The sequence below is a fragment of the Portunus trituberculatus genome, chromosome 16 (genome assembly GCF_017591435.1).
Source record: "Portunus trituberculatus isolate SZX2019 chromosome 16, ASM1759143v1, whole genome shotgun sequence".
Classification (NCBI taxonomy): Eukaryota; Metazoa; Arthropoda; class Malacostraca; order Decapoda; family Portunidae; genus Portunus; species Portunus trituberculatus.
This window is the reverse complement of record NC_059270.1, coordinates 11,765,947-11,793,728: the sequence shown is the minus strand read 5'-3', so window position 1 is coordinate 11,793,728 and position 27,782 is coordinate 11,765,947. Positions and strand designations below refer to the sequence as shown.

At 41.5% G+C, this 27,782-nt stretch overlaps 1 protein-coding gene across 3 annotated transcripts in view; it reads right to left on the bottom strand.

Annotated features, from left to right (window-relative positions):
• Positions 1–11,018: 11,018 nt before the first annotated feature.
• Positions 11,019–27,782, bottom strand: part of LOC123504395 — a 76,696-nt gene continuing 59,932 nt past the window's right edge. The window contains exons 1-11 of one of the 3 annotated variants that reach the window (XM_045254856.1): positions 22,131–22,411; positions 16,179–17,383; positions 15,084–16,148; positions 14,570–14,674; positions 14,221–14,454; positions 13,735–13,822; positions 13,323–13,572; positions 12,913–13,030; positions 12,497–12,629; positions 11,820–12,064; positions 11,019–11,621 (exon numbers count right to left, since the gene is read on the bottom strand). In XM_045254856.1, coding sequence (XP_045110791.1) covers positions 11,373–11,621; positions 11,820–12,064; positions 12,497–12,629; positions 12,913–13,030; positions 13,323–13,572; positions 13,735–13,822; positions 14,221–14,454; positions 14,570–14,674; positions 15,084–16,148; positions 16,179–17,383; positions 22,131–22,263 — 3,825 coding nt within the window. In that variant the 5' untranslated portion in view covers positions 22,264–22,411 and the 3' untranslated portion in view covers positions 11,019–11,372. Of the gene's footprint in view, positions 11,622–11,819; positions 12,065–12,496; positions 12,630–12,912; positions 13,031–13,322; positions 13,573–13,734; positions 13,823–14,220; positions 14,455–14,569; positions 14,675–15,083; positions 17,384–22,130; positions 22,412–27,782 lie in introns of those variants that run through there. The other 2 variants (XM_045254854.1, XM_045254855.1) reach the window with 2 other exon arrangements.

Here is a 27,782-nt window from a genome sequence, read left to right as displayed (position 1 = left end):
AAACAATGAAAAAAAAAAAAAAGTATCCATTGAACTTGGTTGCTTATGTCTTCATTCCTACAAGATGTCTTTCCAGTGAGTGAGTTCATGATGGTTTTCAATATATCATATATTAGTTGATACATAATTCAGCAACAACACTGTAAGGTATGTGCTATTATAAACGTGTACACATCTCTCTCTCTCTCTCATTTCTTTAATGGCATCATTAACTTCAGGAAAGTGGTCTGAGGCGAGTCTTATTTTTTGCATATACAGTCAACTCTCAATTAACGCAAGTTTCAATAACGCAATTTTTATTTAACGCAACTTGATACTTAAGGAGCTATGATTAAATAAGAGGAGTTATTTGATTTAACAGGGGTTAACTCGGTTATGACGTCACACACACCCAAGTTGCTTCTGGGGCGGGAGGGGGCACACTGAAATGGAATCTTAAACATACCTTCCACCTTCATCAGTTGAAGGAGAAACTGATATTCTTAAGAGCGAACACTGCCTTCCAACAGCTCAGGAAGGAAAAGATCAACAGGATTTACTTCGCCGCAAAGGTGAACAAAGACTTACGTCTTCATCATTAACTTAGCATAAATTTTGCCTAAATACCTATTATTATTAGTTTTTCTTAGAACTAATTGATTTTAGAAACAAAAACATATTGGATGCAAGAGTTAACCAGCACGGTATTCTAAATCATTCATCCTTTTTTCTGGCAAACTCTGAAACTCATTCAAGAAGATTTCAAGACACTTTCCTTTAGTGTTTGACTTGTATAGTTTTCAAGCTCTTGGCATAAAAAATTCAAATGCAAAGCTTTGTAAAATAGCATACGAGTTTGTATTTAGTGATGGTAACTGGTGGGCTGAGGCAATGTACAGATTTAATAACTTAAAACTTGATTCACAAATCCTTTGAAACCAAAGAGCATAGTCATAGCTATTATATCTTTTACCTGTCATGTTCATTGAGGCAACTTTTAACCATAACTGGCTCCCCAAGGCATAAGTACTTTTTTTGCCCATACCCATGGTTGTTAATGGCTGGTCGAGGGACATGAGGCCCCAAGAATTTCTATTAAATGACTATTTTAGGTGCAGTTTAAATCATGCTAAATGAAAATCTAATAGAATAAATGTGTATAGAATTTCAGGCATATCAGATTAAATTCAAGATTACTAATACATTCAATTATTTTTCAGTGGTCCTCGCCATCAACACCACAACACAGGATTTACTAGAAAGGCATGCCATGTGGAGATGGACTCATCTTCCCTTCCTTGAAAAAAGTACACCTTTTGCCATCTTTTAACATAACATAACATAACATAAATAATAGGATAACAAAGGGCCACCAGGGCCCATCTAGGTTATCCTGTATCAGTCGCACAGCGACCTCGTCATCAGTACTTAAAGATACACTTACAAGTACACAATAAATTATATACTAATTCTAAATATTTGGCCCATTAACCGGGCTAAGTCCTGCAGCGAATTCCTCTACAATCTGTGATCCCCATACATGGGGATCATGTCTTGTTTAACTATAGTAAATTTCTTATAAAAACTATCATGCAGTGCTATACATAATTATAAATCTAATAAATTTAAGTGCTTATCTAATCTGTTTTTAAACATTGTCAAACTAGTGCTATTTACAACCCTCTCTGGCAATGCATTCCAGAAGTCTACCACCCTATGACTAAAGAAATATTTTCTTATATCTAACCTGCAGCCTTGCTTTCTAATCTTCCTGCCATGATTTCTAGTCCTACTTTCCTCCTCTAAGGTAAAGAAAGATCTCACATCTATGTAGTTTGTATCTGAGAACATTTTAAATAACTCTATCATATCCCTCTTATACATCTCCTCTCAAATGAAAACATGTTTAATTCCTTTAATCTATCTCTATACTCCAGGCGCTTTAATGCTGGTATCATCCTAGTTGCTCTTCTCTGAACTGCTTCTAACATGTTGATATCCTGCCTATAATGGGGTGACCAGGCCTGTATGCAATACTCTAAATGGGGCCTAACATAGGAATTATATAAGCTACGCACCACTTCCTTACTTTTATAACTAACATTTCTATTTATAAAACCCAGGATCCTATTTGCCCTATTTCTTGCTTCTAAACATTGCTTTGAAAATTTCATAGTCCTGTCTATCACTACTCCTAAATCCTTTCCTTCCTCTACTGCCTCTAGCCAACATCCCTCCATCTCATAGTTAAAGTTTGTGTTGTCTTTACCTAAATGCATAACCTGACACTTTTAGAATTAAACTCCATCTGCCACCTGTCTGCCCATGCTATCAGCCTGTCCAGGTCTCGTTGTATTCTGTAATTGTCCTTTTCACCCTGTACTGCACATGCTATCTTAGTATCATCTGCAAACTTTGATACTTTGCTACTAATTCCTATATCTAAATCGTTAATGTACACCAAGAAAAGAAGAGGTCCTAGCACTGATCCTTGGGGTACCCCACTAACCACTTCCTTCCACTCAGACATTGCCCCATTTAATACTACTCTCTGTTTCCTATCAGAAAGCCATTCACTAATCCAATCAACTAACCTACCCCTATCCCATGTAGTCTCAATTTGTACACTAGCCTCCTATGCGGTACCTTATCAAACGCCTTGCTAAAATCTAGATATATAACATCTATGCTATTTCCATCATCTAACTCCTTGGTAATATATTCTAAGATATCGAGCAAATTTGTAAGACAGGACCTCCCTGATCTAAAGCCATGTTGGGTATCTCTAATTAATCTATTCTCATTTAAATGCTCCCAAATACTACCCTTAATGATTTTCTCTAGTATCTTACATACTATACTAGTTAAACTGATCGGTCTATAATTATTCGCATCATCCTTCCTACCTTTTTAAATATTGGAGTAACATTAGCTAACTTCCAGTCCTGAGGTATCTCAGCAAACCTAAGTGATCTTTCAAAGATTAACTTAAGTGCTTCAGAAATACTGTCTACACCCTCCCTAAGTACTCTGGCATGTAGCTCATCAGGACCACTAGCTTTCCTATCGTCTAGTTCAAGAATAAATTTCCTAATAATTCCCGGTTTTATATCAATATTTTCTAAAGCTCTTAAACTACTCGTCGCACTGTTTGTAACAGGATTTCCTATTCTTTCCTAGTAAATACTGAAGAAAATTGTTCATTCAATAATTCTACTATGTCTTCATTTTGATCCACTACTACACCATCTTTTCTGAGTGGTCCAATCCTATCCTTATTTCTTTTATCACTGACCTTGTAATAACTATATAATTTTTGGGATCTTTACTCCCAGCTCTAGCTAGTTTTATCTCTGCCTGCCTTTTACTTTTTTTATAACCTTACTCAAATCATCCCTGACCTGTCTGTACCTAATCAAATCTACATCTTCCCACTTTTCTGCAACTCTCTGTATGCCCTCTTCTTCTCTCTGATCTGGCTACCTATCTCATGAGTCCACCATAATGGCTTCCTGTTTCTCTGCCTTATATCTTTGTAAGGGATACACTGCATCACTATACCCTTTACTACAACCTTAAAAATATCCCACATCTCCTGTGCAGTTTTATTTCCAAAACTATCTTCCCAGTTTACCTCTCCTAATAACTGACGTAACCTACCATAATTGCCTTTCTGATAGTTTGGGACTCTAGTCTTATTCACTATATTATCCCTACTGGAATTAATGATAAATCTAATTATATGATGGTCACTGTTTGCTAAAGTCTCTCCTACCTCAACTTCCTTTAAACAATGCTCAATATTTGTTAGTACTATGTCTAAAACCTTCCTCCCCTAGTAGGTTTATCTACCATCTGCACTAAATAGTTATCCTGAAAACTTTCCATAAACTTATTTTCACTAGCATCTCCTACCATCCTCTCCCAGTTTACTGACTTAAGATTAAAATCCCTAAGATAATTGTCTGACTAGTACACCCCTATTTATCTCATCTACCATAAGGTTGTCTACATCTGCTGACTGGTTAGGTGGTCTATAAAAGCTCCTACTCTAATAACCTTACTTTTGTTTACTCTAACATCCAGCCATAAGGACTCTACTCTGTTATCTACCTTAATACCATTAACCTGACTGGAAATGAAGGATTTTTTACATAAATAACTACTCCTCCACCTATCCTACCAATTCTCTGGTGTAAATACATAATGTATCCATCTACTTCATATTCTTTCCTATTTTCCTAAACTTTTCCTCATTTACCCATGCCTCTGTGACACATACAACATCTAAGTCCTCCTCAACTATATAACTAGATAACTTGTCCTTCTTGTTCCTAAGACTCCTGGCATTTACATAAAAACATTTAAGTCCTGCTACCTTCCTAGATGCTGTCTCCTTATTTGGAATCCTAATCTTATTCTCTCCTATTTGCACCTGGAAATCTTTCCTAATCTTTTCACTATCTCTGTTTATCCTATCTAATTTATGTCTAGCATCTTTCTTCTTTTCCCTTCATAATATTTTGGCCTTTGGAGTGGATATTGCATCCTCAGCTCAAAGCTCATAATCATTCAAGGTATCGGTTCCAATTTCATCTTGGACATACATTAGGATTGGTAACTAAATGGGGTTTTTTCTACTCTTTGTCGCCCTTGGCCAGCTTTTTCCTTAGAAAAAAAAAAAAAAAAAATAGTTACTCTAGGAGACTGCCTTTGTTTCTTTTGTACATTATTTTCTGCTCAAATGATAACATTTAAAATGTTGCGAGGAACTTTGTTAGCCTGGATAAGGGATTATTTGAAAGACAGGGAGATGAGAACTGTGATTAGAGATACATATGTACTCATCTTGGGGTAAAGTAACACATGTGTCAGTGTTAGCCACCATTACGTTGCAGATATATGTTAATGACATTCACAATAGAGTAAACAGTTATATTAATTTGTTTGCTGATGATGTAAAGCTACTAAGAGTAATCAAAACCCGAGAGGACTGTTTGCTATTGCAGTAAGATATAAAGAAAATCTATAAGTGGAGTAAGAAGTGGAAATTGGAGTTCAATGCCAAGAAATGTCACATAATGCAACTAGGAAAGAGTAAGAGAAGAATGGTATGGAACCATCTGATGGGAGAAGAACAAATAATGAAGACTAAAGAGGAAAAAGTTCTCAGAGTGATTATACAGGAAAATCTGAACCCAAAAAAAATGCCCAAGATATTTGGATTAGCATATAAAATGTTGACTAATATAAGAGTGGCATTTCAATTCATGGGCAAAGATATGATAAAAAAAAAATTACCACAAGCATGATACGTCCTAAGCTGGAATATGCAGCAGTGGTGTGGTCACCAAGCTTTAAAAAAATATTTAAGAAGATGGCTACAAAGATGGTGCCAGAACTAAAGGACATAACATGAAGAAAGGCTGAAGGAAATGGGACTGTCAACCTTAGAAGATAGAAGAGAACAAGGAGATCTAATAACAATGTATAAAATAATAAAAGGCATTGAAAAGATAGACAAGGAGGACCTGGTGCTGATGACAGAAAAAGCTAGAAGGACAAGAGGACATGTAAAGAAGATTAGGATGAGGCAGTGTGTGAAGGATATTGGAAAATACAGTTTTCCACATATAACGGTGGAAACGTGGAATGTATCGAGTGATGATGTTGTTACAGCACATAATGTGCATAACTAAAGAAAAATTGGATAAATGGAGGCAGAACACTATGAGCCCCGCTCGAACCCTGTACAATACAACTTGATAAATACAACTAGGTAAATACACACACACAAGATCTCCTTCAGAAGAGGAAGATCATGTGTCACAAATTCAATAAGTTTCTACTCGAGTGGTTGACATAGTGCAAGAAAGAGATGGCTGGGTGGACTGCATCTATTTAGATCTAAAGAAGGCATTTGACAAGGTCCTGCACAAAATGTTACTGTGGAAACTTGAACAATATGGAAGACTGAAGGGAGGACTTCTGAAATGGTTGGTTGACTTTCTAAAAGACAAGAGAAATGAGAACAATCATGAGATAAAAAATAGGCCTGGAAAAGAGTCCAAGTGGAGTTCCACAGGGGTTGGTATTAGCACTGAAAGTGGCCTAAACTAATGTGAATGGACTTATCTCAAGGATTATTGAATTTAATGAATTTAGAAGAATCATAGCCAGATGTAATGGGGACTACAAAAACCAAACAGTGTTTACAGAGGACAGTATAATATTTATGTAAAACAGAAAAAGTAAACAGGGTTGGGGAATTATGGTAATGACCAAGAAAAAAAATTAAGAGTGATGAACGTTGGCTTTGGAGAAGGCATACCGTGGATTACACTAAAAGTAGAAGCAAAAAAAAAAAAAAGATAATTTTCTTTGTGTTATGTACCACCAAATATGAGATCATGGAGCAAGCCCAACAATGCCAGGATGCTAAGTGACACAAAGCTCTCAATAAGCAAAGCATTAGAAAAAGGAAACAAGATTGTAATGATAGGAGATTTCAACTGCAAAGAGGTATGTTGAAAGGAAATTACATCAGGGTGTGAAAATTCTTGTGAATATATATATATATATATATATATATATATATATATATATATATATATATATATATATATATGACTGAACATGATTATGGAACATTTTATGACACAGAGGATTCAGGGGGGGCAGGGCTCAAGAAAACATCAGGTTTAGGATTGATGATAAATCCTCAAGACAAGACCTAATATTTACAAAGGAACCACCAGAGATTGCGGATGAAATCAATATAAACATCCCACTGGAAAAATTATCATATATTACTGGAACTAAAACTAAAGGAAGATACAGACATAAGAAAAGAGGAACGTAGACAAGGGAGACTAATGTACCTCCAGGAGTCAGATTGGGGGGACCTACTATTTGGAAGTGGGTATGGAAGAAAAATGGATACTAGAAATTTACAATAAAGGAGTGGATGAACATTTACTAAGATTAAAACATAAAAACACAAATATGATGGAATGGATTTATAGAGTACAAAAGCATGGAGAGAAGAAAAGAATTATGAGAACATAACTTGGTCCGTCTGTTCAGAACAGTCAACCTTTGGCAGGTTAGTACAGGTCGAGAGCAGCTAACTGTTCACTGTTGTAGCTAGATAAATTAGGTAAGAAGTAAGCAAGACTGGAAAACGGCAGTTAAAGTGCAGCCAAAAGACTGATCGATACCAAATAGTCCCACTAAGTGGTTAGTCAGTCTTTTTTTTTTTTTAAAGGTTAGATTTAGTTATTAAATTCCTCTCACTGTTACACTTGCAACACTTCAGCAATATCTTCAGTACAGCCATATCCACCTGCTACTTCCCAGATGTGTTAATGGGGGTTTATTCCTATGGCAGGAACCCCATACCCAACCCAGAAACTAGTACATATAGGCCTTACTGGAGGTGTCTGGGAGGATGCTAGTGCATCTGGGGAACAAGAGTCAACTCTGTATGGTGTAGTGTGGCTTCAGGTAGGGGCATGTCCAGGAAAAGTTAAACATATACGACCTAGTTGAAAAGCAATATACGTACTGACTTCACAATTCAGAATGCCTGAAAACTGTATTCTTCCGATACTTATGCATTTCCTTTCTGGTCTTATATTTCTGTCTCTAAACTCTCATCTTTTCTTAATAAAATGTTTAAAATGTTAAATAGTTAAAAGACACAAACAGTTAGCTCTATTAAGAGGCCTCTTGGGATGGCTAGATGGCGTATTTACTTCTTTCTTTAATCAAAACCTAACCTTCTTGTCAATCCTCAAACACAGTGTGCATTAACAATGACATGGAAAATCAAAACAGTGAATAACATTATTTGCTTCCATTTCTACATTGTTATAATGGTAATGAATTTTGCAAGGAATTCTAAAGAATAAGAATTTCCCAAGAATAAGTACGTACTGTTAATCTTCTGCCTCAAATGCACCAATCCTACACTACTCAATGGTTTACACCTACATTCAATCTGAGACCTTTTTAATTTCAAGAAGTGATGTAGTCCATCTTCAAGTATACGTACTGTTGTGCTGGATATCGTCTAAAATATCTCGGAATGTCTGGATTGCAGACAATGCATCACCTGCTTGGGGTGAGGCTAGCCTCATCTCCTGCAGTGGGTGGACAGAGCCTGGGCTAACAGTGTTCAGTATGGTTTAATGTTGTACTGGTTTATTGTGAAGCTGTGGCTCTTTATGTTGTGCAGCAAAGATGATTGAGATTCTGGAATATAATCTAATTATCTAGATGGAACAGATATTGTATATAAGTAGGTAATAAGCCAGCATGAGTCACTAAGGAGAAGAGTTTGAAGAACAGTAAGTGAATGGAAGTCACAAGGAGCGACAGACATGGAGCCAAAGAGTAGCCTAATGTTGAATTTGCTGCAGTTATATCCAGTTCATTTGCACACGAAATTAAACTTCACAAGTTCTGCCCAGCAAATCCTTCTCCACATATTATTACCTGTCTCTTTGCAACAGCACTGCAGTACACGAATCTTAAGAGGAAGCTAGGAACACACATATAAGCCCGGCGTATCCACACATTTTCTTCATGTGTGTTAGGTTAAATGTTTTTCAAGTGCCTCATTTTGCTTCTTAGAACACCTACTGCAACTATTAATGTACTAATTGTCATGCAAGTTAAATTGTCAAAATAGTCTTAGTCACAGAACAATGAAGGGAAATAACGGCACAAGATTTTTGCTTAGATATAACTATGAAAAAATCAATGGATATCTATATGATTTATGAATAAAACTAATCAGCAAATTTCGAATCCCAAATCCAGAAATCCTAATTGTTGGCCACATCCAGTACAAGCACCCCGAGATACTTATCTAATCTTGCCTAATGGAGGGACTGCGCCATGATCTAACCTATCTTACCTTAATATAACACCATTTCCTATATATATCCTATATCTATTTTCTTTTTTATCATCAGTCATGATAGGATTGCACGTGATGCTTGGAGGGAACAGAAAAGGGATAAACACATTATGTATAGCTGTCATTCAGATTCCCCCAGTTTAATACCTATTATCCTCCACACAGGTCACTTACCAACAATAATAAACTGCAGTCACCGTCTCCCTGCACCATAGTAATGCCCAGGATTTCCTTGGTACTGACAGACGTATGAGTTGTACCAATTTCCGAGTCGCTGCTTCGACCTTCACCATCTGGTTACGTATTACATCACCATCCTTCTGTCTTCCCGATATTAATCTATTGAGATCACAACAACTAAACCTGCTCTGTCCAGCCGTCTCTAACATAATTAAAACATTGACTGTGTGTGTGTGTGTGTGTGTGTGTGTGTGTCTGCGCGCGCGCGCATTGAAGCTTTGAATCCGTTGTCCGAGACGTTCGTCTTTGTCATTTGAGACTGACTGCAAGACCGCCGTCCAAACCCTATATTCATCTGTCTCATTTTGACAATATTATTAATCTATCAATTCTTGGAGTTATAACGAGAGACAAATCTCAACAAGGAAATTATAGGTATGTTATTAAATAAGTTAAAATGAGGTTTGTATTTTCTCACTGCTGATCCCATGCCCTGTTCTATAAGTGAGTTTAACTTAGAACTTAGCTGATCAGATTCTTCAGGTGAGTATGTTGAATAGTTCCGTCGATTAAAACGGTCTGTCTTGGTACTGTAACGACCAGCGTGGCGGGCGGGAGCTGATTTACTTCCTCCACTGTGGTGTCTGCGCTCTGTCAACATGGCCGACACTGTGACTTTCTGGCTGTCACGTGACGTGACTGACGTCCTTCCTGTGACGTAGGGGCATGTGGGTGTTTCTTATTGGTGGATCTAGTTCCAATCTCTCCGTTCGAATCGGGGAGTGCAATTATCATCATCTTTTTATAGAGGAAAATTTCTCCATATATGTTATAAGCAGAAGGTAAACTTTAGAGTATTGCTGATTAATGCACATGACTGTGTTCTTGCTACAAACCAGCTTGTATTAACAAATACCATAATTGCAAATACACTCAATGCTCAGAGAACAGTTAGATATAATCTTATAAGAAGTCTTCCTACAGTGACGTGGCTATGCATCACTGAATTCGGCTGTTTTCAAAGGCATTCTGATGCCAGACAGAAATACCACAGTAGTATACGGACAGTGAAGACAATCGAGAGCACCAGCCACCATACTGTCACCTGTGGTCATAATCTCATGTCAGATAATTCCATCACAGCAGCTGCTTCCGTGAAAAACACCCGTGAGATTATCTTTTCTATTGCATACTTTTGAAAACAAATTATAGATCACTTGAATAATAAGTAAGGTTAAGATCATAGGCTCATGTATCTTTTTATAATATATTTTTTTTATTTATTTATTTATTTTTATTTATTTTTTTTTTTATCATTATAGGGTTACTTACAATGGTAAGAGCGTTACGGCACGCTTGGGCACCACAACAAATGGCAACCAGCTGTATCTGCCGGATAATACTGCACGCAGTCCTCACAGGCACACTCTTGCTGCAGAGCCTGGGACTGACGTACATCCGCAACAAGTTTGTCACACACACACACACACACACACACACACAGTGTTTGTTCCTCGAGGGCGGTGAAGCAATTGGGCAGTAGCTGTGGCAGCAGCCCGCCCGTCTACCGCCTACAGGAGGCGTTAAGAATGTTCAGTCTATATCAAGCACGATATTCATGGAATATATTTATATATATATATATTACATCACATGATATTCAGCGAAACTTACGATATAAATACATAATAGCAAAAGTTGTATGTACACATGAAACATTAACTTACGCGTGGGTGATTTCCTTTTTTTTTTTTTTAATATATGAGTATGTACGAAAATTAATAACACATTTACAACGATAAAGAGAACAAATTCTCTCTCTCTCTCTCTCTCTCTCTCTCTCTCTCTCTCTCTCTCTCTCTCTCTATATATATATATATATATATATATATATATATATATATATATATATATATATATATATATATATATATATATATATATATAATCACATCACGAGTTCTGTCTCAAAGTGCCACTTTCCTGCTACAGTGTTTCTTGACAACCTTTATTATGCCCTCACTGTTGCTGCCTCGTGCATGGATGACAGAAGTACGAGTATCTAGTTCATTTGAATTCACTGCGCCCTTTTCGTGTGCAAGATAACAGAACGTATATACATGGATTCCTTCTTAACTGAAGTGAATGAGATGTATTTCTTGTGCCACGAGCTTCGCAGAGATGAGCAAGTTTATAACATGTATGCTGTCCGCTAACGGAAGCCTATCACTGGCAGGACAACAACACCAGGAACATGACTGAGGTGCAGAAGGCTCCGTCCAGCGTATTACAAATGTTCTGTGAAGACGTAGGCTGGGTTTTTGTTGCCCCGTGGTGGGCCAACGTAGTGCGGCCGTGGCGGGCGTGTCCTTCGCTGGGCCAGGATGTTAGCCTCCCGCTTAGGATAGATGGGCACGGTGACAGGCCTATTCCACACTTGCTCCTTAGACGACACCATCAGGAAGTTGAGGCAGTTGGTAAGAAGAAGCACGATGGCTCCAGTGTACCACACCATTCGCCACCGTTCCAGAGTCGCCTGCAGGAAAATAATGCATAAACATTCCTCAGTATCACATGTAGTGTAAAATACCTTAGTAACATCATCGCTAGTGAGAAACACATTTTTCCAGTCACTGTGTTTTTCATAACAATATATTCAATATTCTTCAACTAGCGATGCCTTACTTCAGTGATGACAGTGTACTCTTCAATGCAAGGAGGAGCGACAACTCACCTGTCCATTGGTGAGATACGCCACGTAGAGAGGAGAGAGCACCTGCACCACCGCCCGTGCCGTGCCACTCACTCCCATCACAGCTGCTGCATGGTTGGGTGCCAGCTCCAGCACGTTGGCGAAGTAGGACGAGAAGGCGGCAGACAAGCCGAGGGCGAGGGCCATGGCACACCACACGAGCACAGCCACAGGGGAGCAGCGGGATTGAGCCACACCCACCAAGCATGCCGCGGTCACCACTGAAACTGTGACGAGAAGGGCGTCACAAATTGGCCTTACACCTGACCTTCAGAAAAATGATGATGCGCACCAGTAATGTAATTAAATATTCAATTCCAAGAAAGATTCCTTCTATCAGTCTGTCTATTTACCTTGGTATCTAACTATCTATACCTACCTACCAGTCCATTCATATATGTAGCCTATACATGTATACATGTATACTATACATGTATGTATGTATTTATGTATGTATGTATATATGTATGTATGTGTATGTTTGTACTGTACGTATATAGGTAAATATGTATGTATGCAAGTACATATCTATCTGTCGATCTATCAAGTGTTGAAAGGGAGATGGTCATTACGTAATGCCTGTTGGTTAAGTAATTCATGCACCGAGCAAGTAGATGAGACTACAAGCCGATAAACGAAAACGATCGTGTGTGACTCACAGATGGTGTTGGCGACACGACGCACGGCCACGGTGGAGCGGCGGTTAGTGCGGCGGACCCAGTCAGCAATCATGGCGTAGACCATGGCAGTGACCCATGTGGCCATCAGGGCCGCGCCCCACGTCACCCGCACCTGGAATGTTCAAAGCCGCTCTGTTCAGGCTTTTCCTGCTGTAGTGAATGGATTTTTTGTTTGATGCTTGCACAGCGCTATCGCCTCTCTTACTATGTTGCTCTCATTTAAAGGGACTGCTTTTTGCAGTTCCATTTATCTTCTGATATGTTAACCTTTGTTTGTTTGGTGTGAATTTTGAGCAACAACAACAACAATAACAACAACAACAACAACAATGGAAAGGTTGAGAAACTAAAAAAAAAGAAAGGTTAGTGGGGGATGTAGGAAAGGACGTGCTCACCTGGTGGTCGGGCACGTGCAGCACGGTTACTAGATACTCCCGCGCGTGGTGCAGCAGCGTGAACCAGGCCCAAGAGAAGCCCACTTCCGCCACAACCACGGCCATCACATGACGAGACCTGCCGGAACACACACACAAACACATACATTAGTCATATCCTCCTTTCGTTACTATTGCGGGTGTTAGTGTTACTGTTACCTATCCATTATATCAATCTTGTTTATTCTTAATTCATTCAGCTTCTAATTATGTTAAGTATTTACAATTAATAGTAAAGGTACATGATTACATTTTTAATTTTCCCGTTAGATTTTGATACAAGTATACAAGAAAATGATAAAGCAATCCCTGGAACAGTTTGTCTCCATCGGTAAATGTAATGAAGGTCACGCATGTTTTGCGTCTTCTACCTGAAGATGTGCATCCAAGGCACAGGGAGGCCGCGGCCCGCGTGTTGCACCCCGATGGAGGTGGTGATGAGGTGGCGCTCCTGCTGAGTTATCTTGGGATGCTGGATGGGGTTCTCGGTGGTCAGCAGTTGCCACGCAACGCACCACACTAATGCAACCACACCCTGGCAGTAGAAGAGTCCGCGCCACCCCATCACTGTGACCACCCACTCCGAGACCGGCCCTCCCAGAACCGCGCCCACCGCCAAACCTGCCAACGTATGAGAAGAGGAGAGGGAGATGAAGAATAGATTTCTTGTGATGGTGATGTGATTATTAAATTCGACTTAATTTTGTTTCAGAAGATCAAACTATGGACATGATACATAAGAGGTGAGGAAGGTGGTGATGTTCCTCACGCAGGAGAACTCACCGGAGTAGGTGAAGGCAGCCATAATGGTGCGGTCCATCGGCGGCGACCACTGAGCCAGCATGGCCTGCATGGCAGGCATGCACACACCCTGTAACAAAATTAGGTAAATAATGAAAAATAAAAGACAAGATAAGGCCACACCAGGTTCCTGGTGAAGCACCATGACAAAGTATTCACCGAAAGGAAAACTAATCAGAAGTTTCCCTATTCAACATCATCACGAATTACAGCATGAATTTGTTTTAATGATATAGAAACAGAAGAAGAACGGATCTACTGGATGGCGAGGAAGATATGGAGGAATAAGAGAGGGAGCCATGAGGAGAAATGAGGCAAAGGAAAGGAAAAGCTATCTATTGAAGGATGTCTTATGGTACGAAGAAATCTCATTGAAATCTCATTTGTGAAACAATGAACTAGAAATAATCGTCAAAACAAATGGTAACAATTCTGTCTCAGGTGAAGATCAAGTGTGTCCAACCTCACCTGAGCGGCACCGATCATGATGCGGGCGGCCAACAGCCAGTATGGACCGACGAGGGCGGCAGCAGGCATGAGCAAGGTAAGCACAGCGGCAAGGGCGACACCCAGCAGCAGGAGCAGCTTGCCGCCCAGGATACCAGCGAGCCGACCAGCCACCAGCTGCGTCAGGAGGAAGCCCCACGAAAAGGCTGATCGAAGGCGCTCCTGCAACTCAGCCTCCCACACGAACTCTCCGTCCTGTAAGCGGCAACATAACAAAGTAACATACCAAGAAAACTGCGGCAGGTACTCCATGAAGTAAACAGGAAGCATGACAGCTAGGGATGTGAGTTGCAGTACCGTCACCACTTACCCTGGGAGGCTCAGGACGCACCACCATGCGAGGCTCGAAGCACACGGTGGACGGGAACTTCTGGCCAGGCAGTGTGATCTCTCCGTAAGTGGCACCGTAACCCTCCTGTTGAGGATTGACTGACTGAATGATCGAGTGAAGGACTGATTGACTGATTAAGAAATAGAGAGGATGAAGGTATTGTTGATTTATTCTCTCTCTCTCTCTCTCTCTCTCTCTCTCTCTCTCTCTCTCTCTCTCTCTCTCTCTCTCTCTCTCAAACAATTAATGTTAAACACTGAAACACATAATGAAATAAAAAGACATCAGATGACAAAAGGAGTTGTCTTAACTAAAAAATGATCACTGTTCATAATCTATTTCAAAATCGTTCCTTGCTATGACCACGGCATGGTTTTGTTAATGTAGTCATGTTTACAAGCCAGTGCAGTAGCCATATCTCTCTCTCTCTCTCTCTCTCTCTCTCTCTCTCTCTCTCTCTCTCTCTCTCTCTCTCTCTCTGTTAATTACTTACCATCGATTCTTCGTTCTCATCTTCATCATTTTCTTCATCTTCATCGTCCTCATCATTTTCATTCTCATCCTCATCTTCATCTTCATCCTCATCCTCATCTTCATCTTCATCATCTTCATCATCGTCATCGTCATCATCATCATCATCATCGTCATCGTCATCATCGTCATCGTCGTCTTCCCCGGACTCGTCACTGTCACTCTCGTCGCTGTCCTCAGAGGGCGTGTAGCGGCCTCCGTGCAGGTAATGAGTCGAGTTGTACAGCTTCAACTCTGCCAGTTCTCGCGAATCGAACTCTCGACCTTCGTTGCTTTCATCGTCCTCATCACTATCATCATCATCACTTTCTGAACTCTCACTTGAGGAGGAGGATGAGGAGGAAGAAGAGGAGGAGGAGGAGGAGGAAGAGGAGGAAGAAGAGGAAGATGTATCATTGTCATTGTTGCTGGTAACATTGACGACGTCCCACTTGTCGCCCAAGTACCAGGGAAGGGTGGAATTTGCTACGCCAGACTCGGTCGTCTCGTCATAGTTAATGGTGGTGGCATCCTCCACATAAGCCTCAGTCACTTGATTCTGATCGTAATTCTCAGTTCCTGCTAAGTTAATTTCTGTTGCTTGATCACTAGTTTCAGTTATTAATTCATAAGATTCGGTCCCTTGACTATATGTTTCGGTTGCTTTACTGAAGGACGAGCCACTCAGTATATGAGATTCTGTACTTTCTTCATAAGCATCAGTTTTAATACTAGAGGTTTCCTGAGGAGACTCCGTGGCCTGATGGGACGGAGACTCCACAACATAAGATTCGGTTCCGTGGACATGTTCCTCGTCGAAAAGCTTAATAGTCACGTCAAGAAGATTCTCGGGGTCCTCATTTTCGAGTGTCCCGTTCTTCTGAGGATCATGCTCGAAGGTGCTGTTGTCCGTAGTAGTTGTCTGAGGCGTGGCTTCGATTGATCGCTTCTTGACGTGCACTATTGTGGCCTCCGTGGTGGTAATTATGTCTTCGTTGGTCTCTGTGGTGGTAATCATGTCTTCGCTGGTCTCCGTGGTGGTAATCATGTCTTCGCTGGTCTCCGTGGTGGTAATCATGTCTTCGCTGGTCTCCGTGGTGGTCATCATGTCTTCGTCATTAGCGAGAGTTGTGGGGATGATGGTGTCGTCAGTAAGCGTTATGTCATTTGTGGCACGCTCAGTGCTTACCATAGTGGAGGTGGAGATGGCAGCGGAGCTTTGGGTGGTGGAGATCGCCCTGGGTTCCGTTCCTATTGGTGAGTGAGTGGCGGTCACCTCAAGCTTGATATCCTCGCGAGCATCGTCAGCGAGCTCTGAAGTTGCCGGCACTGTCGTCGCCTCGTCATCATCTGAAGCAATAGTGGTTTCCTCGGGTTGAGACGCTGGTGTGGTGGTGGCGACCCTCTCTGTTGTTTCCATGACTGCACTGAGAGGTGTCGTGGTGACGATTTTCTTTGGTAATCCTGACGTGACCTTCCCTACAACAATTGTCATGGGCGTTGTGGTCTCAAAGAAGTCAGGTGCTGCTGCTTCAGTAGAAATAGTACTCTGGCTATTTGAACCCTCTGCAGCAGGAGCAATAGGGATAATTGTGGTTAATTCCTCAGATGGAATTTCTGTGTACGCCTCAGTGGAGGAGTATGGATCTCCATCTTCACTCACCACTGTCGTGTATCGTTCCTCGCCCTCGTAAATCTCCGTGGTTATCTCCTCGGGAGCGAGAGTTGAGGTTGCTTCTTCGAAAGGGCCAGTAGTGGTAAGTTCATTATGGTCGTGTTGACTTCCTCGAGTGTCTAGTTTTGTGTTGACTACCCCTTCCTTGCCGGGCACAGCTTCCTTAAATGGGACTGGGACAATCTGGTGACCGAAGACATTGCCTTGTTTCACAGATCCATGCGCGGATATTACTTTGCCCCGCCTGGAGAGCTTCGGCACGTCTCCATGGCCCACAACAGTGCGAGATGAGGTGTTATTCTCCCGCGGGGAATTATTCCTAAAGTGCATCATCTGATCGTCCTTCACCACAACCTGGATCCCCATCCCGGAGAGAGCGTAGTCGTGGCCAATGATGGCTGTGTGATTCACCATGATGGGCAGCGCCACCAGCAAGTTTAGTTGCAGCATGTAAATGATGGTGAATCCGAGGAAGCCCAAGAAGACAAGGATGTGCCTGGTGGCCATCACGGCGCGGGTCGCGGACTCTCCCGTCACCGAAGACGTCCTTACAACATTACCGCTAGTGCCGCTGGTGGCGGCTTCCACAGTGACCTCATCCCGGCGTCCTGCAACACAAAGTATGAGGATGTTAGTATCTAGCATCAGGCGGGGGTGTGCCGGGCTCATACTTCACCGCTCGCACCAGCACCTCACAACTTACTACCGACAAGTCACATCTGTTTACTTATCTTCCTCTTGTACAACTCAAGCCTTTTCTGCCACAAGACAAGGAAAGACAGGCAACAATAAGACACTGCCAAACGCACACTCATATTATCCTAAACATAAGTTATTGAGACATAAACAAGCGTGGGTGCCTGTAACTCATCACTTTTACTTGGACATGAACGGCCGTAAACACTGGATCTTAAAACTTGCCCGGTGCCTCTCAGCACCCGGCCGCCACTTGCCTGCTGACCCCGTAGCTTCAATGACTCGAGTCGCTGTATTTTGCCCTCCAGAATATTCAAGATCATCCTTAATTGAACAGGTGGCAAATTCTCAGAACGAGCTTTCTTTCTTTGTAAATTATCTTTCTCAATGTACACACGTCACCTGGTCTTCAAATAATCTCCAAAATGCAGAGAAGGGAATACGAATCACTAAATCTGCAAAACCCACCTCTATAATGTCTGCATCATTCTCTCTCTCTCTCTCTCTCTCTCTCTCTCTCTCTCTCTCTCTCTCTCTCTCTCTCTCTCTCTCTCGTTTTATGAAACATTCACAAGCTTGTGCATGCCTTTCCTGAAGTTTTGTGTCGTTACTTTAAAACTTACAATTTTTTTTTTTTCGAGTTACTCTCTTACTCAACAAATAAGACTGGGGAATTGGTCCCGTAACTTAACAACAACACCGCCAAAAAAAAAAACGTACCCGGGGTCTTGATAACCGGAAGAGAAGGATATGAAATTAAACAAAAGGAAGAAAGATAAAAGCAACAATCGGAGAGGAAGAAGTTAAGAAGACAAGAAGGATAGGAGAGAAGGAAGCTGAGAATTGGTTCCAGTGAGAGTAGTCGCTCAGATGACCATGACGCAAACTCCCGTTGGTCCTTCCTTCCCAGCGATCACCACACCATCACTACCACCATCACCACCATCCCACCGTTGTAACTAGTAAAAACCTTGCCTCGCCTCTACACGTGTCGTCCCTCCACGCACGGATTCCCCAGCAGCAGACGAACATAAATGTCACTTGAATGCCTAACAGTCCTTCTCACCCCACAATCACCACCACCACCATTGCAGCTTCACTCCTTGCCTCTCTTTTTCCCTTTCCCGCTCTTCTACGCACTGATTCCCGTGTAGCAGACGAACATAAATGCCACTTTCGATTGCCTATACAGTTTTTCTCACCCCATGATTACCACCATCACCATTACAGCTTCACTCCTTACCTCTCCTTTCCCTTTTCCGCTCTTCTACGCACTGATTTCCAGCAACAGATGAACTTAAATGCTACCTGCTACCTGATAGTCTTCCCGCAAGCTGGCAAGGCACCCGGTAGTGCCATGCCTCGTGTTATGCGGCCGCCAAGGGCACGTTGCTACCACATTCTATGTTTTGTAGCGCACGGGTCGTGTTTTTCCTTTAAAACACGCACGTTTTAACGGTGATCTTTTTCTGTCAAAAAGTTTGTTAGCTATTTTTCTCTTCCTGCTCCTACTCCTGTCCTTGATTTCCTAATTGTTGCCCTCCCTTTTGAATCTTTCAACATCTCTTTCGTATTCCTTTCAGTCTTACACTTTACTTCCTCCTCATTCATATTACGGATAAGAAGAGACAAGTGAGGTGCGGAAAACAACAGTAACGTTCCAAGCGAGGCGTAGCTGCACGTGGGTCACACAAAAAACCGCTGCAGCAGAGTTACGGCTGCGTGCCTCACCGATAACCAGGACGTCTCCTAAAGCTGCAGCAGCCAGACATATCTGGAACCATCTTGCGTTGCCTTCAGCCTAGACCTCGGCAAGTCATCCGACCCGAGACCTCGAGCAAGGAATGAAATATTGATGCAGCGTGTGAACAACCTCCTCCCTCGCCGCGCCCATCTGTATGCTCGGGGAACTGAAGTAAAGCCTCTTTGCATTATAAGCTTGAGTGCAGACGCGATCAAAGTCACATAATTTACATTGATCTCTAGTGTTTGTGTTTTCCTTCAGTCCTTTAAGTCCTGTGATCTGACAACCGTCTCCTTTTCAGCATATCACAGGAAGAGAAGGACTAAAACACAATGAAAATGAACGCAAGTTACTCATATTGGATCATTGACTATGACTGCACGCACACATTGTATACGCATTTCCTGATGGGTTAGAAGAAAAGCAAGGACGGTGTTTGTAGACCTTAATCAATATAGCCAAAAGAGATAGAAATGAGTAAAGAGAGGAAATGCATATCCATTTATTACTACTTTATAAGGAAAAACTGACAAAAAACGACAAGAATAAATGAATACTAAAGTTATTCCCTTGAAACAAAATCAGTGAAGCAGGAAAAAAATAACAAAGAGCAAAACCAAAGTAGGAAAATAATTGTATATTCTATGGCGATAAAACAGAAGGAAAAAAAGATCACATTCCTGAGTTACTTAACCTCTCTCTCTCTCTCTCTCTGGAAAGGGCGACATTAGCGACATTAGTGACGCGAGAGAGAGAGAGAGAGAGAGAGAGAGAGAGAGAGAGAGAGAGAGAGAGAGAGAGAGAGGTGGTGATGGATGTAGGGGTTTAAAGGTCCGGGATCCTCTGTTTAAACTATTTTGGGTCTAGTGAGTTTACTGGCAGAGAAGACAAGGCCACGCCCGCTACGGTACAGGCGAGGTAGGCTGGTGTAGGCTGGCCTGGTGTTGGGGAGGTGATGGTGGTGGTGGTAGTGGTGGAGTAAGAAAAACGAGAAGGATCAGGAGGAGGAGGAGGATTAGAACAACAACAACAACTGCACCGCCACCACCACCACCACCACCAACAGCAACAAGGAGGAAGAGGAGGAAGAAGAAGAAAATGAGGAAAAGAAATAGGAAGAGGAAGAGGTAGGAGCATATACAAGGAAGAAGAAGAGGAGGAAGCATGAACGAAGGAAGAAACAAGTGTGTGTACTAATTCCAAACATCAACAACTATGTAGAACTTCCTCCTACGCTACTCCCCCGCTCTGGTAACGCCTATAGCTTCCACTGCCCGCCCTCCTGTACGCGTCCTCTCCACTCCAGCGCTTTGCCCCTCACCTTTCACCTTTACTCAGCTCAGGGACGCACACGAGCCTTCCCGCGTTCTGTTTCCCATTATCATCCATTTCAATTACTGAGAGAGAGAGAGAGAGAGAGAGAGAGAGACGCACAAGCACACAAACACAGACACACACACACAGACGGGAGTTGGATAAGTTTGAATATTACTACTTACGTTCCAGTGCCGTCAAGTTCTTGTAAATATTTCTTGTCTGTGCTTTTTTTTTGCTTCTAATTAGTATCTGGTACTTGATGCTCGTACCCCCTTGTGTGCATGTGGGTGTGTAAGTGTGTGTGTTGCCGGTGTGTGTTGTTAGCTCTCTCTCTCTCTCTCTCTCTCTCTCTCTCTCTCTCTCTCTCTCTCTCTCTCTCCACTGTTTGATATTAATGGAATTATTAGGAAAACGATGGGTACGTTTTTTTTTTTCGTAACGGTAATAGTAGTAGTAGTAGTAGTAGTAGTAGTAGTAGTGGTTGTGGTGGTGGTGGTGGTGGTGATGGTGGTGGTGTTAGTAGTAGTAGTAGTAGTAGTAGTAGTAGTAGTAGTAGTAGTAGCAGCAGCAGTAGCAGTAGTTGTCGTAAAAATGGTAGTACTAGTTATGTAAGAAGAGTAGGATTCGTAGTAGTTGTAGTACTTGGAACAAAAATAGTAGTAGTAGTAGTAGTAGTAGTAGTAGTAGTAGTAGTAGTAGTAGTAGTAGTAGTAGTAGTAGTAGTAGTACAAGCAGCAGTAGTAGTAGCAGTGGTTACAATATTAGCAAGGACAAAAGCAACATTATTATCATCATCATCAACAGCAACAACTATAATCTCATGTTTTACTCTACATACACCACCACGATTCAACGTAGCCGCGTCACCACCGACAGTTCCGCAGCAACAGACACGACCATTAAAAAGCTACTCCCATCTGAGAGTGTTGGAAGAGGGCAGCCCCAGCACTCAACGACCGAGCACAGGTGTTAAAGTTTTCCGTGTGTGTAGTTCTCGCTACGTCCCATCGCTTCATTTGTCTCCGCCTGGTCACCGGCTAGTTCTCGGTTCGTTCAGCAGATGACCCTCATGTCCCCTACCAAGGTTATATTTAAGAAAACTGACAAAAAACAAGCCACCGCCAGCCCACCTGCCGCCTCAGGGCTGTCATGCCCAACACTTGAAGCTCTACTTCCACTTTGTCATTGGTTTCATTATGCTTTGGATGTGGCCAAGCTTGATATATTTCACATGCTGCTGTCCTCCTCCCCTCATCCCTTTAGGTCCCTGGCAGATCTGAGTTTCTAATGAAAAGTAAATAAATTCTGCTATAGGTCCTTCAATCTGTCCCTCTCTCGTCCACGGCTGCCAAGGGTTAGGATGGTATTTATATATTTCCCTTAGGGAATGTTTGATGATAATAATGAAGTTTTTTTTTTTTTTTTGTGTGTGTGTGTGTGGGTGGGTGGGTGGGTGTGGCTACTCTCCCCTTCTCGGAGACGCCTGTCTGATATATAGGCTACGGATATAAATACCTTTTCACACGTGTCCTGGTCACCTGCAGTGGCCAGGTACACCAGTCGTTTTAAGAGTAAAAGTGTACTATAAAACCCCTCACGTGTTTTGCGCCGAGTGGAGTCCTCAGACAGGTGTAACCAGACTCTGGTAGATGGACAACACTGCAGACCGAGGGCCGCATTGAAGGCTAACCAGACCGCCTCGCAAAGGTTGGCTGGAGAGGTGAGCTGCATGGGACACGTCAATGTTTTCACCAAACCATTGCACGCAGTTCACAGCTGGAGAAAATCACTACCGGTGTGTCACTTGACACAAAAATGTCCACCACTTAACAGCACAAGACACAGGGCATCCTCGGCGACAGGGCAACGAAAACTGGTGGCCGGTTTTCTTCCTTCTCGGGTGTGGCTAGCTGAGCCGCGCTAGCTTAGCCACAGGTAGGGTTCCCCCACCACGTAATGACTGGGGTGGCCGAGACACTAGTTTTTGCTGCCCTTCGCCTGGTGACCTTCTCACTTGATAACCACCACAGATCATAATTTCAGCAAACGCGAAGATTGTGGAACGCTGATTCCTGCGATGCAAGCGAGTGCTATTGTGTCACAAATATGTATAGATTACTTTATTTTGTTACTAAAGATTTGAGAAAGTCTATCTCGTTTTACCTTCTAGTGATTGTTGCAGGCGAATCCCTTAAAGCAAACATGCTCTATGCCATATGTAGGCTACATACAGCACGTCCTTTATTGTTAAACGTGAATGCTCAGCGAGAATATAAGGCTGCCCTCCACCAGCCTCAGGCCAACACGTGCAGCACTGCTGCTTCACATTTTAGAGCTTGTCGAGGCGCCCGCACCGCGGTAGTCACTCTAGGATGCCTCACCGCATAACATTCATTAGTAACCAATTACTAGACGAAGAGCTGCTATTAAGTCCAGACGGAGGTGCCCACGCCCTCAGGTGACTCAGTCGTAAACATGTATAGCAACCAGTCACGCCTGCTGTTCCGCCGCGGGAAGGAAAACGCTTCTACTTGTACCATGTTCGTGGCTCAAACAGTATATCATTAATTTCCATGCTGAACACACCGCCAACAGCCTCGCGAATGAGTGAACCGAATGAAGCCATTACAGTAGCGGGGTGAGGCGTGGGACGCAGCCAGCGGGGCCTGAAGTCAGAGGCCCCACCCGGCGTGCAAGGTCGACCGTTCCTCTGGCCTTGCGATACGAGCACCTTATAAATGTTGTACTGGGGAATTAAGGGCGCAATCAGAGAGAGAGAGAGAGAGAGAGAGAGAGAGAGAGAGAGAGAGAGAGAGAGAGAGAGAGAGAGAATGTGTCACCAACCATAAACACATTAGTTACGATGAGCCACAAACATCATACCAACGTAGGAGAACCAGATGCTTTACAACCACATTCTATGGAGTCTAAAGAGCAAATGTCATGAGGGACCGACCAAGGTAGGGTGGCCAAGGTTAACAGACCTACGAATACCTTGCGAGACTAGACACGTAACGGGACAAAGATTTCGTGTTTCTGGAATAGAGAACAAGTAAATCTGTAAGGGAAGATATAATAACCTCATGATTTTAAGACATTTCCTATAGCTGGTCTTTGTTTCTCGTGCTTAATAAATGGAAGGGTACTGTGGTGGTGGTGGTGGTGGTGACGGTGACACAAATGATGATAGTAAGGTAATGGTGAGGTAATGTTTGTAACAGTGGTGATGCTGGAGATGTGGTTGCCGTGGTGATGGTGCTGATGGTAAGAATGGTACTAATAGTAGTGATGATGACAACGATGGTGGTAGTGGTGGCAGTGATGGTGGTAGGGGAAGATAACACCTTTAGAAAAATACGGTGGTAGAAATTAACACGTTTTTCTTTTCTTTTCTTATTTTTTCCATCCTCGTCGACAGGACATTATTAACTCATACCACCACCACCACCACCACTACCATCACACACACACACGCCGCACGTTTGTCTGAGGTTAGAACAAAGTTTCTGTATTTATGTTCATACCAAATTTGGGTCCCTATTCTAACACTCTTTGTTCTCTGGTCGGAACCTCACACAGACCACACAGATGATTAGTCGGGGTTCTAATGAATGTTGTTTTTTTTCCAGTGACTGTACAAAGTCTTTTGTTTAACTGTCATCAGAATCACGAAAACACCTGAAAACCTTATTAGCCGCCACAAGAGATTATTAAGGAATGTAAAAGCTTCAAAGTACAATCTACAAGTATGCCTATTTTTTTTTTCTACTCGCAGTGCAGAATGCTTATTACACTATCATGAGAATTACGAAAACACTTAAAAATCCTATTATCTTCCACTATAACCTGTTAAAAGTAGGGAACTGTTAATGGAATGATGTAAAAAGATCTCGTATTAAAAACCTCTAATAACTTCCACTATAATCCGTTAAAAGTAGAGATCTATTACTAGAATCATGAAAACTCTCTCTTGAAACTTCTGCCAGAGCTTGTTAAAAGAAAAAGAATACAAGACACCGAAACGTTTGAGGGTACGATCTAAAAGCACCACATTCACGTGAGGTTATACACATTACTGCGTCTGTGAAACCGAACCAGTTTGACTTTGCAACACTTGGGTCTTCCCGTCCACCTGGTGTCGTCCTCAGGGGGAAAAATAATAATTTGGGGAATCCTTTATAACTCAGATCCAGTTCTTATTTCTCATCGTCCTCTTTACTGGAATGTCAAGTTTTTATTCCTATTTTTTTTTTCTTTTAAGCTTACGAGTGGAGAGATTTTGAGGACAAGGAATGAAAAAAACACTGTCAATCATATCAGGAGACTTGTGAGGTTTGTGGCCCGTATCATCAGAGGCTGAGTTCATGAGATAGTGAATACTTACTAAAAGGAATCGAAAGTGTAACAACAAGACATAAAAGAGTAATAAGACGTGACGGAAGAGTAACAACAAGGCATAAAAGAGTAACGACAAGACGTGACGTAACAGCAAAACATGAATGTGGAAGAGCAGGACTTGAAAAAGTAACAAAACGTGACGAAGAGATGACAGTGAATGAACGATCCGTGAGAGAAAATGAAAAGAAGTAAGACAAGAAAGTATAACAGCGAGAGTGACTGTATGCTGGGAAGACATAACAGTAACAACAAAACGGGAAAGAGTAACAACAAGAATGACTGTTTGTTGGGAAGAGTCGATAGAGTAAAAGCAAGCCGTAGAGACAGAGTATAAAGTTCATGGACGGTTTACTTGGTGGTACTTACAGACAATGGCAGTGAGGGAACTCATAAGGATGGAGAAGGGAAAGGAATGGGTGGTGCTTCATGGTCGCTGGTGTAACTTGCATGACTGGCAGTTTAGTAAAGGTAAAGAAACACATGCGCAAAAATTTAATGATAACAAAATGAAATGAATAGATAAACAAAATAAGTAAATGAAATAAAATTAAATAAAGTAAAAGAAATAAATAGGATAATTACACAAACATAAGAAAAAATGTTGTAAAGATTAAATGTGTCTCTTTTTTTCGGTACAAACAAGGAACAAAAGTTACAAAGACAAAAAGAAAAGAAAAACAATATTGTGAGGAATAAATATAGATATAATTTTTTTTCGGTATACACGCTCTCCCTCAAACACACACACACACACACACACACACACACACACACACACACACACACACACACACACACACACACACACACACACACAGACAAAACACTAAAAAGGAAAAAAAAAAAAAAGCAACGTCAGTAAGGGATGATGTGCAGGTTTTCTGTATTACAAATCTTCATCGACATCGAGATGGTACAGTGCGCAATGCTGCATCATTTTACCTGCTACTCATTAATGCATTACACCTGGATTATTCTTATTTCCGTCTTTCTTATACATGATTCCCTCCTTTTATTCACTCAGTTTAATTCCTAACGCTGAATCTTCTTATCTGTCCTTCTTTCATTTTCTTTTCTCCTTATATTTCATGATTTATCGCGATAATATCAATACACGAATAATAAATAATTCTTCTATCTTTGTTAATGGTTACTTTTTAAAATTTTTCATGCAAGGGAGACTAAATAAGCCCAATAAAAAACGACAAACGAAAGAACATTAAGTCACGTCAACTGTTCTTCAAAAAAAAAAAGGAAAAGAAAAGGTAAACACGTAAGGAAATAAGTTCTACCTACTAGCGTCTCCATTCACAGTGTACCCACATATACCCAACCATCTCTACTGATCCATACAGACATCTATTGTATAGCACTAAATGCATTCCTTGTTGCCAATTACATACCTGTCAATCTAACGGCGAACATTTCTATAGATCAAATCACCTCTACTTAGGTTATCTTTTATTCATCTGTCTTGCAGCTCACCTCGCCACGAAAACCTTCTACATTAGTACTCTCAACCTTATTCTGTCCTCCTTATTATTGTACAAGTTAGTACTTTTTATTCTTTTGTTGTCGACTCTAGAATTTTCTGCCTGATTCTTTTGCTCTCTTCTTTTTCCTCTTCCTCCACCAAGACTTCCTACTTTCATCTCTTTTCCTTGTAAAATCTACAAATTTGTGCTTTATCTTCTTGTTCTTGTTCTTGTTCTTCTTCCTGAACTGAGCTATGTCGAGAGAATTATCAAGACGCACCCGGAACTAAACTTTCTTGTAACTATTTTTTTTGTATAGAGCAGCACTTGAACCTAACCTTCTTTATAGTGTTGTGCCCTTGACCTGCCTTCTTCACATGCGACAAAATAGCAGTGACAAATAAGCAAATGAATGAATAAATAAAGAAACCAAATGCGTCAAGCGGACAGGGAAATTACCACCACAGTCACCACCACTAATGTCTGAGTGTGTGGGATATTTATAGTCTGCTCTATATTCGTCTTGACATGTGAGTAAAAAAAAAAGTTGATCTGTTCTCTCTCTCTCTCTCTCTCTCTCTCTCTCTCTCTCTCTCTCTCTCTCTCTCTCTTTCTGGCCTTCGGTATTGCGTTAGTTGATCACAGTCGCCTCAGGAAGGAAGAAAGTATTCCCCGTCGACCACCACCTTGCCTCATTCCAGCGCCACTCACCCCCACACCACCCACTCTCCGGCTCACCCAGGCAGCCAAATCTGCATGTAGGTGTGGTTCAGGCCAGTTCGGTTCTATCCAGCTCTCAGCCACACGAGTCTTACATCGCGGGGAATTACCTATGCGACTCGCCAACGCCTGTTAAGCAGATCCTATTTGTATTAAGCAACTCATTCCCTGGAGGACCTCGTCGTGTTGGGAGTTATGTGATGTACCATACTACTATATTCAGAAGTCAGTGTATGTGATTGGTTGCTGGTAATACTGAGGGCTATGAGAAGGGAGTAGATTTGGTAGGTATTTTAATCTATTTCTTTTCTATTTTTGTCATTTAATAGTCTTAATTTTTTCGCTTTTAGTAGTTGGTTGATAACTGTACAGGTTTTTCTCAGGAGTTATATACTCAGTTTCCTTCTTCGTGGTTAGCAAGTAAAAAATATTCTCTTCTTGGTTCTTCTTCGTGGTAAAACAAATTGTCGTGTTCAATTTTTTCTAAATGTTTAACAAGATATGCAAATTTTCTTATGTTCTTTTCTACGTGGTAAACAAAGCATTAAGTTCTCTTCTTACCTCTGCTTCTACCTACTCTCCAAAACACTCCTCTCCTTCCCTATTCTCCCTATTCCCTATTCTTAGCACAGTCTCAATTCATATACAAATAAAATA